The 13,159-nt window shown below is 40.1% G+C and overlaps 1 protein-coding gene and 1 long non-coding RNA gene across 2 annotated transcripts; both read left to right on the top strand.

The window, feature by feature from the left end:
• Window positions 1–1,673: 1,673 nt before the first annotated feature.
• On the top strand, window positions 1,674–5,522 carry LOC124254742 (proprotein convertase subtilisin/kexin type 6-like). The gene is made up of 4 exons (XM_046688586.1): window positions 1,674–1,785; window positions 3,911–4,004; window positions 4,570–4,640; window positions 5,478–5,522. The coding sequence occupies exons 1-4, from the start codon at window positions 1,710–1,712 to the stop codon at window positions 5,483–5,485; spliced, it is 249 nt and encodes an 82-aa protein (XP_046544542.1). The 5' UTR covers window positions 1,674–1,709; the 3' UTR covers window positions 5,486–5,522.
• A 2,868-nt stretch (window positions 5,523–8,390) lies between these two features.
• On the top strand, window positions 8,391–12,217 carry LOC124254741. Its single transcript, XR_006892542.1, has 4 exons — window positions 8,391–8,524; window positions 9,706–9,793; window positions 10,640–10,710; window positions 12,086–12,217. It is a non-coding gene; the product is annotated as an uncharacterized LOC124254741 (long non-coding RNA).
• The last annotated feature ends 942 nt before the right edge of the window (window positions 12,218–13,159 follow it).

The raw sequence follows: 13,159 nt of genomic DNA, 5'->3' as shown, positions 1-13,159 counted from the left end.
AGGAAGAGAGAGAGGGACACTTAAACAAAGGAGAGTGAGGAAGAGAGAGAGAGAGAGGGGAAGGTGTTATGTGGCAGTGTCATTCATTGTGTAACATTGTTTCAAGAGTAGTATACTGTTTATGTGGATGGTCAGTGAGGGGTCGTGTTGTGTTTTATGTAGACAGAGTTCTGGGAGGTACTACAGGGTACTACCACCGTATAGGCGGTTCCACTATATTCTGACCCAGGGAGTAGCAGAATCTTCTGGAGAGTTAACTCTTGCCACTCATCTCACATTTCATCTCAAGTTACAAGAAGACCAGGAATTGTGTGGAGATCATATTTACCCTGGATACTACATTATGTTGCTATCATCACTCAATTCGAATATACTGCCTCTGAATATACTGCCATTCTACTTTGTACTACCACTGCCATACCTTTGTAGTGATTTGTCTTCATTTGTAAACTTAGTTAATTTTAGGATACATTTGTTAATAATATCACATTGCATTTTTGTTTGTTTGTTTGTTTCGCACCTACGCTTTGTACGTACTGATTCCTGGCTAAATTTTCGTTTCAACTTGGGAATCAACAGGTGATAGAGAGGTTATTATGTTTGTGTGTCTGTGTGTATCTCTACCTGTGTGTTTGTGTGAGCGGGGGAAGGGGATAGGGGTGTACACAAGTATAATTAGGTTATTCATATGCTCTCTTCGTTCTCTCGGAAACACCAAACACGAATTACTCAGTCACCCAGTTCTTATATTCGCTCGTGATTGGTTTATAACAGTCAGTATTGACATTACCGATTACCTACATATCGTGTTTTGTTTAACTGGTGACTGAATCGTGTCTTGTTTATATACCCTGAAAGGATTTAGTAAAGGATTAAAACCAGGAGACATCTGATAGGTACTTGTCAATGATCTGCACCTATACGGAGTATTGTAAGCGTTAGCGTATGGAATACTGTAGGGACCATTTTCAGGATCTTGACCTGTGCATGTGGAAACAGTTTCAGAACGCCGGGTTTCTTTCTAATACATAGTAGTTCTATGTCCCTGATTCCTGGCTAAATTGTTTGTTTGTTTGTTTCGCATTCTAATCAAATCCTCAGTCCCTCTCGGAAGTTGAGAATGTGACATTTTACGACTTGTCAAATAAGACCACAAACCCAAGGCGAGATATCATGCTTTCACGACGTATTTTAACAAAACGGCATGATAGCCGTAGATACTTGCATGGACAGAAACATTCCCATCACAGCCATATCCTCAACCCTCAGAGTCTCACAACACCACCACGTACTGCATGTACCAAAAGTAACTTACTCCAAGGCGCCTAACACTTACCCAAAATTCCAGTGTATCACAAAGAGGCATAGCTACGAATGTTTAAGCTTCATGCGTATGATAATCGTAGCGCTGGGAACGTTTGTGAAACGGTGTGAGGATTGTACAATAAGGCTGACCAACATAAAATGGCAATACATTATGCAATCACATCACAAAGAAAATTTCACACATTGAACTTTGATAGACAGACCACCAACAGAAAACATACATATGCTCGATCCCTACTTTCTACAATGCAATACACCCAACAAAGGTGTCCCTTTCAGCAACCCATAGTATCTGAATGTTTGAGAGGGTGTTCCTCATAAACGGGTACGTGAATGTCTTTGTGAAATGTAAAGACTCATTCTGTGACAAGCTTCCAGCGATAATGGCGAAGTTACTGCTTTTCGTAGTTTTGGCTGCGCTCACCATTGCTGTCATCACAGGGGTGAGGTTCGGTGACAGTAAGTATATGTTTGTTTGTTTGTTTTCCATTCTAATCAAATCCTCAGAAGTTTACATGTGCGCCCCTACCGTTGCCTTTACTTAACAAATTACGTATCCACGTACAAATTTCAAACTGGACAATCGTACTGATAAGATGTCCCGTTCTAATTACACTTTGTATACATAGGACTGACTGACTGACTGAGTTTGGTTTTACGCCGCTTTTAGCAATATTCCAGCAATATCACGGCGGGGGGACACCAGAAATGGGCTTCACTCATTGTACCCATGTGGGGATTCGAACCCGGGTCTTCGGCGTGACGAGCCAAGGCTTTAACTACTAGACTACCCCACCGCCCCTATACATAGGAAATATACAGCTGAGTTGCAGTTATTCCCGTGCAAGATCTTTCAGAAGAACATTGCTATATTATTTGTACATCAACATTTTTACTGGATTTCAAATCATAGAACTAAATTATAGCAATTATAACCAGTGTACGAGATAGGCCGTTTCCCGTTGGCTCGTGGCAAGTAGAATTTGTGTCGGGGCCGTTTTTTCAAATTTGTATGGTTAATTCTCGACTTCAGCAGACATTGAAATGATATGATTACATGGTTTTATGAAAACATCTATCCACACAGTTGTATTAAGGTGTCTCGTCGTGTACATTCCCTGTGAGAAATGTTTGCAGAGTAACCTCAGTACTTGCTTCAGACATTCACATCAAGCCACTTTAATCTTTTTCTATACGAGTGCTTTGCCCTTTAGTTAGAAACTCAACAACCAGTAAATCGCTGAAACTCACTTCGCCATTATTATTGCTAGGGCTGGATATTGCTCTGATTCACATATTGCGATACGTGCGGCTGCTTGTATTAGCCCTGACTTAAGCTGGTTTTATAGTGATGCCCACTGAGATACCATTTAAGAGATATTGCAATACATATTGTGATATATTGACTGGAAGGTCTTTTTTGACGCGGTCGGGGTCCATGTGCGTACATCATAAATTCACAATAGCTCTCTGTGTGCGACATCATCTTCTTAGTTGCTGTTACACCATACCTTCAGGCTCCCCGCTCCCACTGTGTATGGCTGTATGAAAATGGTTTACAGATACATAAAATGATATAGAGCGTTTATGTAGAATGTTTAATTGAAGTACTGTATTGCAACAAAGTTTTGCGAACATAATTAAAAGGTAATAGTATAACATGATTTTCATGGTCAGTGTTGTTTGATTCAACAGAATGCACTTCAATGCAGTATGTAATTATTGTAAATGTATGTCAGTGATTCATTCAGATTCAGCTCAAATATAAACACGTGTTAACATGAACTGTTGCAAAATGAAACAAAAACATGATTTTGATGAACTACTTGAGCTTGAAACGTCATGTGACCTCCAATAGCTAAGATCCTTGACAAGAATGTCATTTTACAGTCGTACAAAACAAATAAGATTTGGGACTTTTTGATAAATTGATAACATATGTCCCATTATAAAACAAATTGGTCACTCAGAACCAGAAGCTCTACTAATAAATCCAAATCAAAGATTGGTCAAATCTTCGAAGGGCATTTAGAAGTGGAATGCATGAGAAAGCAAGATTTATGGATATCAACTTCTTTGTTGTGAATAGCACGACGTTTCGGAATGTATGCTTACTCCTTCATGACCTGATGAAGGAGTGAGTGAACATACATTCCGATACGCCGTGTTATTCACAACAAGAAGTTGGCATCCTTAAATCTTGCTTTTCTTAAAAGATGGGTCCATTTGAGGCCTCTTAATTCATCCAAAACGTCACATATGAAACCATTCAAACCCACAAAACGTGAACCATTTGGTAGAATATTGGGAACCTTTAGAACCACTTATAAAGACACTTCCACTTGTAAAATGTTACAAGAAACCAACAGAAATTAAAGTACATGTATATTTGGCACTTTTAGAGCACATTTTATTGCTATGGAAATCAAGGGCACATTATTCAAAGGGAGCTAAGTCTGAATGACCCAATATATTGCAGAATCTGAACCATATCGCGATAATCGTATCGCGAGATACTGTACCGGTATATACCGGTTTACCGGTAATATTGCACAGCCCTAATTATTCCCAATATTTGCCGCAGGTTGTCCCCCGAACTGCCGTGAGACCCAGTGCTCTTTTATGGGATGTCTGGACTGTGACCTGGGCTTCTGCCATTATTCCGGGGAAGGAACCGGGTGAGAGGAATACAGCAGATATCTCTGCTTCTCGTTAGATATCAAAACAAGACTTCAGAAATGGACTTCACATGTGCAAACCGTGGAAGTGGCAAGTGAACGATTTGACCAAAAGATCGCCTCATCGCCATTGCCTGACGGATACCAGGACGAGGGACACCACAAATGGGCTTCCCACAGTCTTTAATGGCTGTTTCGAAATAATGACAAGACAGTCGAAAGTTCACCACTCTTGCAACTGAAGTAATTGATATTCGGGGTTGTGGTGGGTGGTGGGGTAGCCTAATGGTTAAAGTGTCCGCTCGTCATGCTGAAGACCCAGGTTCGATTCCCCACATGGGTACAATGTGTGAAGCCGTGCCGTGCCGTGATACTGTTGGAATATTGCTAAAATATTGCTCACTCACACTTAAGTTATTTCTTTAACGGTTTAGTAGATACGCATGTTTAATTTAAATAAACAGATAAAGTTTCATATTATGCGGTTTCAAATCTACGATAACATGTCTAAATTCACAGATGATTGATCTACAGATGGCAATATCCTATATATTTTGTCCTACAGTAAATTCACGTGCGTCAAGAAGTGCCCTGCAGGAATGTACTGTGAAAGTACCCATCGCCTTTGTGTTAACGGTAAGTTCTCAATAAACCTTATGTACATTCTTGTCATCGCATAATTTTCGGTACATAAAACATGTCCTGCATACAGTTTCGCTTGTAGACTCTGAGGCAAAGTATCTCATTTCGTGTATTTTGTTGAACTAATTAACGCCTTCACCGGCATATTCACAATGTGAACATCCGGGAAAACAAAGTGCACTTAAAATAATATATGACGAAAACATTACAAAAGTTTATAAAATGGTGCTTACTTGAAAACAAATCAGAGAAACACTGAAATCAAAGACGAAAATCGAAAAGATTCTTTTCCAAACATTAAACGTTACTACAATAAGTGTTCCTAATGTGAAATGGGTTCTTTAACTGTGTCTTCTCTCAAGACGTCTGTGTCTTGTGTACTGCGAAGTGCAGTGTATGTTATGTATATATATACGGATACATCGAAGATGAATTTCTCCACTAACTCAAAGGAACCATCTGCAAATCGTGCATCAGTTTTTTAAAAGCATGTGCAAATATCGTGGATGTGAACAGCTGCGTTTTGGTGTAAAGTTTTGTTAAATAATTGTTTCAACGTTACGAATTTGTTTTACAGTACATCAGTTTATGTGTAAACAGTACCTTGAAACATTATGAAATATTTAGCAAAGTCTAGTTCAGAACAGTTGCCTGAAGTATGTGGCTATATTTACACTAGTGAGTCTAACTTTTGATGGGTAGTATTCATACCCCACATACGCTGCTTTCTCTTGCTTCCAATTCTTGTGAAATATTGCTGACAACGGCATAAAATACCATTCACCCTGAGTCGTTAGATCCACGTTTTATGTCCTTGTGTTTTCTTTGTAGATGAGTGAGGCAAACACCGGGTGTCAGATTCAAGGCAAGCCGAAGGAACCTCTGAATATTGGGCTGCTGACACTGGTTATTATTGACAGCTGATCTGTATAAATGTAAGATTAGATCACGAAATAAATTGATGCATTGAACACAAGGTTTGGAAATGATTTAGACACAGATGTAAGGTAATAGCAGTCTCAACAGGGAGAACTCTCCTTGTTCGCTAGTCACCTAGCACCAATGGAAACCTGATACATGCAGTGAACAAAGCGTTCAACATTACTGCACACACAAGGAAGAGTGCTGCTTGTAGTATATTGTGCTGGAGAATTCACATGACATGCCCACTCATTATACTGGCACAAGGGAAACTACTGCGGCTGTTCGTGAAACCAACTGACAACCTTTATACATCAAATAGCTCTGCTCCTCGTGAGATATCAGTACAGGAGACAGCAGAAACGGACTTCACATATTCACACCATGGAAGTGGCAAGCCAACGCTTTATACACAGGTCACAGCTTCAACATGGCGCCTTGACGGTTACAAATAATATGGAAGTAATTCATTTGATTTCCTATCGGTTTCATATGTTTATCATTGAGAACCATAGCAAGTGACTGGGTGGAGTTGAAGAAATACCTACAGATTAGATTAGATATACATGGAAAATACTTATCAGACAAAGTACAAAAAAGGTCAAATTCCAACACTGGGTGGTGGTCAAGATTAACTTGGTCAAGGTCAGGGTCATTTCTGTTGGTCCGATTCCACACACGACATTAATGTGTGAATCCTATTTCTGCTGGGACGTAATACTCTTGATCTCTGTTGATCAAGTCTATAGAAGGCTGGGTTTCTATAGCTATGAATACACCGTGAAAATGAAACAAGTGTTACATATTACACTGTCTCAGTAAAGTAATTCCTTTTGTTTGATATTTAACGCCACACTGAGCAGTATTCAGGCGGTCTGTAAATAATCGAATCTGTACAATCCAGTTATCAACATCATGAGCATCGATCTACGTAACTGGGATTCGATAACGTGTGTAAATCAAGACAGCGAGTCTAGAAGTCTCACGACAAGCATGGGTTGTTGAAGACCATTTCTAACTCGGATCTAGACTGGTTAATACTTGGTATTTCCAATACACTTTAAGGGCTTTAGTCCCATTCATTATTCGCACCCACAAATCGCCACAATCGCGATCCAACAACTTGACCACGTACTTTGTGGAACTTTGTTGCACTCCTCTGATGAATGTATGTCCGAGGGCTATGTATACACACTGACGTCACATGGTCAGTTGTTACACGAGTATGCAGGTTTATATATTCTGAGTAAAGTACAAAATACACTTTGTACAACGATATATTCTGTAACGTCATTCTTACAACTCTCTCCCATGCTGGAGATGGGTGCAAAACAGATGGTATTGACTTAACATATTATCGACATACAGTGTTTACCTCAACTGGGGACTTATGCCATGCCTCGTTTACATACGCCTCTAAAACTAGAACACATCTAGTAGTTATACATTGCCAATCATCTACGCTATATATACTCAGTGATCTACATTTATGAGCAAGGCTATATGTAACTCATCACAGAGCGAGAAAAGGTGAGGGCAAGGTAAAAACCGAAATAACGCAGAGCCGTAGCTGTCAAAAAAGAAGTCAAGCGTATGTAGGTATTCTGGAACAGCCCAACACAATGTAATCTTGAAAGTATGGAATACTGTAAAGACCGTTCTCTGGATATTGACCTTTGGAAAAGTAACTCGTATGCAAAGATTGCGAATGTGTAGAATATGCATGGAAAGATTATCGTAGCAAAGATTTAGGGAAATAAAGCCAGATGTATTTCAACACAATTTATTATAGTTTCCGTCAAACATGACACCATGACTGAATGGAAACTCACGCACAACGTTAACGATACGTCTCCCCATTCCTATTTCTCTTGGTTTGTATGGAAACGAAAAGGAAATATCAAGAGGCACATTGTCAGAATGAACGTGATTACTTCCATGTCACATTTATGCTTATACTATCTCTGAATACACGACAGTTTCCTTCCTAATATAATAACATCCCGCATACTCGTGTGAGTGAACGCGCCATTTTGTGAAACGTGCGTACCGATAGTGATGTCATATATAAGTAAACATTGTTATGCATTGTTGTATTTGATAAACCCATTGAATCGAGGTTTATGAAACTACACATGATGAATGTATCTTTCGGCTTAAAGTTTCAATTATAGTGAACCTTTCTTAGTTTTTACATACTTGTCCATCCTATTATTTCCTGTGGTATTGCTTTGGGATAAGACAGGAGACCTTTCAAAATCAAATTGTGACCAATTCCGTCATAATCTAAGGGGATGGGGGGGGCAACTCTGGCCCGTTAAGCTAAAAAAACTAAATCAATACTGCTAAAGCGGCGTAAACCCATACTCTCTCGCTCACTATTATGACGTACCATTTCAACTTATATATTGAGAGTTTTACTTTCAGAAAATACACTTTCCCTTATCTTCATTAGATTGTTTGTTGGTTTGATGTTTTACGCCGCACTCAGCAATTCTCCAGCTATATGGCGATGATTTGTAAATAATCGAGTCTGGACCAGACAAGCCAGTGATCAACATCATCAACATCGATCTACGCAATTGGGATACGATGACATGTGTGCCTTCTCTAGAGCAAATACCCAACTGTCGAAAGTAAAAATGCAACCCTTATTGTCACCAAATTTATGCAATCATATTACACAATAAACTCATGAATTAACCTTTGAAAAAAACCACAATAATATATCTAATCTCTACGTCTTTTAAATGATGCAATTAAAATGCAATACAACACGGCTATATGTCCCACACAGCCTTCCATAATAAAGGCCGTCATTTAAAAGGCGATCTGCCGTGCCACAGTAGCATAGCTTGTGAGAAGATTCATTTGTGGCAAGTTTCCAGCGATAATGACGAAGTTAATTCTTGTGGTGTTTTTGGCTGTCCTGTCCATAGCGGTCATTGCAGCTGACGGTAAGTACACGTCTTTTGTTTGTTTGTTTGTTTGTTTAACACATTATTTGATCCTTACAAGTTGATGTGTAAATGGGATGGCGCTATTAGACTCTCGTCATGTACAGACCCGTGAAGATCCGGGTTAGAATATTGACCTTCAGTAACCCATGCTTGTTGTAAGAGGCCACTAATGTGATCAGGCTCGCTGACTTGGTTGTCATGTCATCGGTTCCCAATTGCGCAGATCGATGCTCATGTTGTTGATCACTGGATTGTCTGGTCCAGACTCGATTATGTACAGACCGCCGCCATATAGCTGGAATATTGCTGAGTGCGGCCTAAACCTAAACTCACCCACTCACTCGTCATTTGCAATACCATGTCTGCTAATACTATGTTTGCAATTAAACTTTACAGACTCTTCAGTAGGACAATCGTATAGGTACTGACAAAATGTCAGATATTGTCACACTCTTTCTTTGCCGTGGAGATAAACAGCTCAGGTGAAACATTTCCCAAACTAGATCAATTCGAAGACTACATTGCTTAAATATTCCAGAAAAATACGTTAGAGAATATATAGTTTTCATATAGTTTAGCGATCTTTGACTGCAGTGTTCAGGTGTGGGGTAATTGTTCACAAGAACAAGCATTGGAGTAGGAAAGGTGAAATGTAGACGCACTGAGAACAATCTGTAGGGCTACTCATGGTACCAGTCTCCAGTCTCAGTACTACCACACAAACTGAGACTGCCTTAAAGGAATATATCACGCCTTTATCTGCAACATAATTAGTTTACCTGACACGCCCTGCGTCTGCACATTGTGACAACGTTCCCAGGTAAATCTCGCCGTCTTGGGACAAGATTGCCTGAAACCTAACCAGTTCCAAAACAAAAATACAGTTTTGCTGTAACTTTCCCTGTGACACGTGATATACTCTGAGATGCCACGGTAGCGTTCATCAAGTTGTTCTTCTATTAATTATACATAGATACAGTTTAATGGGTTATATTTTAAGGTTATATTGAGATCTCTCACTGTGTACATTACCTATAAGAACATTTGCGAAGTGACCTCAATAATCACCTTGAACTATTACATCCACCTGTCTTTATAAGACGTTTATTGTTTGGTTACAAGACTGAGCTGTTCGTCTGTCCATACAACTATTCATTATTGGTGTTCACTTGCCGCAGATTGTCCCCCCAACTGTAGCCAGAGCCAGTGCACCTTCATGGGATGTCAGGACTGTGACGTGGGCTTCTGCGCCTACCAGGAGGGCATGTAAGAAGAAAATAAGACATCCAGTCCCCTGCTTGTCGAGAAATGTCAGGACGAGGGACACTAGAACTGGGCTTCAAACATTATGTTTATGTTGGGATTTCGAATTCGAGGCTTAGGTGTGACAAGCGAACGCTTTAACCCCAAGGCTACCACGACGTCAGTACTTGTAGAGAGATATCAGGACGAGTGACACCAGAAATAGGCTTCACACATTCTTTCCACGTTGGGAATTGAATCCGGGGGTCAAGATTAACAAGCGAAGGTTTTAACCCCAGGGTTACCATACGGTCATTGCATGTGGAGAGAGTCGACTTTGCCTGTTACTGTGTGACCCGGTTGGCCGTGATTCATCGTGCCACGGAAGGCTACCAAGCTGCTCGTTCTATCAACCAACCACTGTTTTGCCTGGTCACACTCGAGTACATAAGGCCTCGATATAGCTGCAACAGTGCTGACTGCTCCACATACCGCCATTTACTTACAGAGACACTTCTAATGAAATGATAGTGGTCATGTGAGTGGTGAAATTCAAGTAAAATACGTAACAATAATGCCAGTCTAACAAAATATCAAGCGGACATTTGATGACAATAGTAACAAATATTTATGAAATTAATACCAACTTCAAAGACATGATTGTCACCAGTGTATACCACTAGTGCAACCGAAATGTTCATTATAGATACTTGTTATTCGGTGCCCAGAGACGGTATTCAGTGTAATGGTATTCTTACATTAAGTTTGATGCATAATGTGTCATATAAGGTTTCATATTATGGGGGTTGACATCTACTATAACATGTCTCAATCTACTGGTGGTAATAGGGTATCCATTTTGTCCCACAGAAAATTCAAATGCGTGAAAAAGTGCCCGGATGGACAGTACTGCCAAAGTACCTACCGTATGTGTGTCTAGGGTGAGTTCTCCATGTTTCTTGATGTACATGAACCGTCTTCTCATCTCATTACTTCACAGTCTATGTAAACTTAGGCTCAGTATTATTTGTTACACTGCTAAACTGAGACTCAGTATAGCAAGGTAACGAATAATACTGAGCCTAAGTTTACTTAGACTGATTACTTCAGGACTTCAAGCATCCCGCAAACACTTTCGTTGGTAGGACCCGAGGCAAAACTACTCAAATATACTGCAGCCTTCATTCATTAATAATGTCCACCGGCAAAACAAAGTACACCTGAAATTGGGTATGACTTAATAATTACAAACATCCAAGTCCATGATGCTCCCGTCAATACATCACCATACTACCCGTGAAGATCCGGGTTAGAATTGATCTTCAGCAACCCATGCTTGTCTCCCCATGTGAAGATAAGGGTTAGAATTGATCTTCAGGAACCCATGCTTGTCTCCCCATGTGAAGATCCGGGTTAGAACTGATCTTCAGGAACCCATGCTTGTCTCCCCATGTGAAGATAAGGGTTAGACATGATCTTCAGCAGCCTATGCTTGTCGTAAGAGGCGACTAAAGGGATCAGGTGGTCAGACTCGCTGACTTGGCTGACACATGTCATCGTATCCCAATTGCGTAGATCAATGCTCATGCTGTTATCACTAGATTGTCTGGTCCAGGCTCGATTATTTACAGACTGCCATATCGCTGGAGTATCGCTGAATGCGACATTAAACCGCAAACAATCATTACCATCCAATCACACGTTTATTTGTTTCAATTTTAGGAAAGGATTTGCGACATTGAACATGAAACATTGTAATGGACATCAAACATAACCCACTTAGATCGTCTTCAAATTTTGTCTCGAGAGTAACCTAAAACCCTATCCCCACATAGCAAGATGTCTACCACATCTAAAATGGTGCTCCTTCAACACTGCTACACTGGAACAGATTTTGTTTCAACTGTTTGGCCGCATGAAACACACGCGATTTTGTCTCGAGTACTGCAGCATACATGTAAACTTGGGTGTTGTTTTCTAGTATCAATGTTCCTGTGGTTCTGAACAGCAGTGACATCTTCATATTCATGTGGTGAGGATGTGCATCCTAAACATCTGTAGGAGACGGTTGATCAAAAATACTTGTTTTCAAATATAATTCTCACCCATATACTATATACCACAAACAGAATATAATAACTTCAAAATCAAGGAAGTGGACAAATTATGTTTAGTCCACAGAATATACTGCAGGAGGTTTGGATATTTTGGTCAGAATAGGTGGCCAATTCCTATTCCTGGTGACATAAAATAACACTCAGTTATTTACTCTGAGACGTTAAATGTACATCTTCTGTCCTTGTCTTTTCTTTGTAGACGAGTGAGTCAGTCAACTGGGTGCTGGAAGCGAGCCAAGCTGAAGGAACATCTGAACACTTCATTGGGCTTCTGGCATTGGTTATTCCTTGTTATAAGTATTCAATTATTGAATAAAAATACTTTCATAAACTGATGCATTAAACACTTGTTATTTGGGATTGATTTAATACTGATTTTATACTGTGAGGGGCGGTGGGTTAGCATAGTGGTTAAAGCGTTCGCTCGTCATGCTGAAGAGCCGGGTTAGATTCCCCACATGGGTACAATGTGTGAAGCAGATTTCTGGTGTCCCCTGTCGTGATATTGCTGGAATGTTGCTAAAATGCTGCGTAAAACCATACTCACTCACTCAGATAAACTGTGATGTGTTTCTTTGCTGTCTTAATGATGAGAGGTCTACACGTCTCCTTTCAACTCTCGCCCTATGGAGTTGATCACTTGATTGTCTGGTCCAGACTCGATTATTTACAGACCGCCGCCTTATAGCTGGAATATTGCTGAGTGCGGCGTAAAACTAAACTCACTCACTCCCTCACTCGCCCTAGGGAATCTCGAGAGGTGGGGTGAACTGGAAGTTAACGTCGCGTCCCAAACTGTTATATGTGTGTGGTTGCTTGTACTGGTCCAGACTTCTATCGAATTTACTGCCTGGGGGGATTAACATCACATGCCCCACTCAGACCCTTAATACTGACTTAACAAAAACAAGGGAGACTGCGGCTGTTTGTGAAATATTCAAAGAATGTCATCAATATGACACTAGGCATATGCTATTGATAACAAAATAGAATACATTTTGAGAAATGAATTTATGTCCTGGATGCTTTCAGCAAAATCACAAGACATCATTCAGGCCCTGATAATTCGATGCATGATATGTGAGTGAACGTAAGTTCGGGTTTTTTTTACTCTGAATATAATCATTCCACAATGACGAACGGAAACCTCAAAGTGAGATAACTCTGTCTCCCAAAAGTTTATATTAGCCGATAGATTTTTATCGTCTCACAATTTTTTTTGTGCGAAACTAAATTGGCCTAGATTTTGGGACACTTAGCTCAAGCCAGGGGC

This window comes from Haliotis rubra, unplaced genomic scaffold, assembly GCF_003918875.1.
Source record: "Haliotis rubra isolate DU_JTF1 unplaced genomic scaffold, ASM391887v1 Scf58, whole genome shotgun sequence".
NCBI classification, from domain to species: Eukaryota; Metazoa; Mollusca; class Gastropoda; order Lepetellida; family Haliotidae; genus Haliotis; species Haliotis rubra.
Note: the sequence above shows the minus strand (reverse complement) of the source record. Positions and strands in the feature narration are given on the sequence as shown.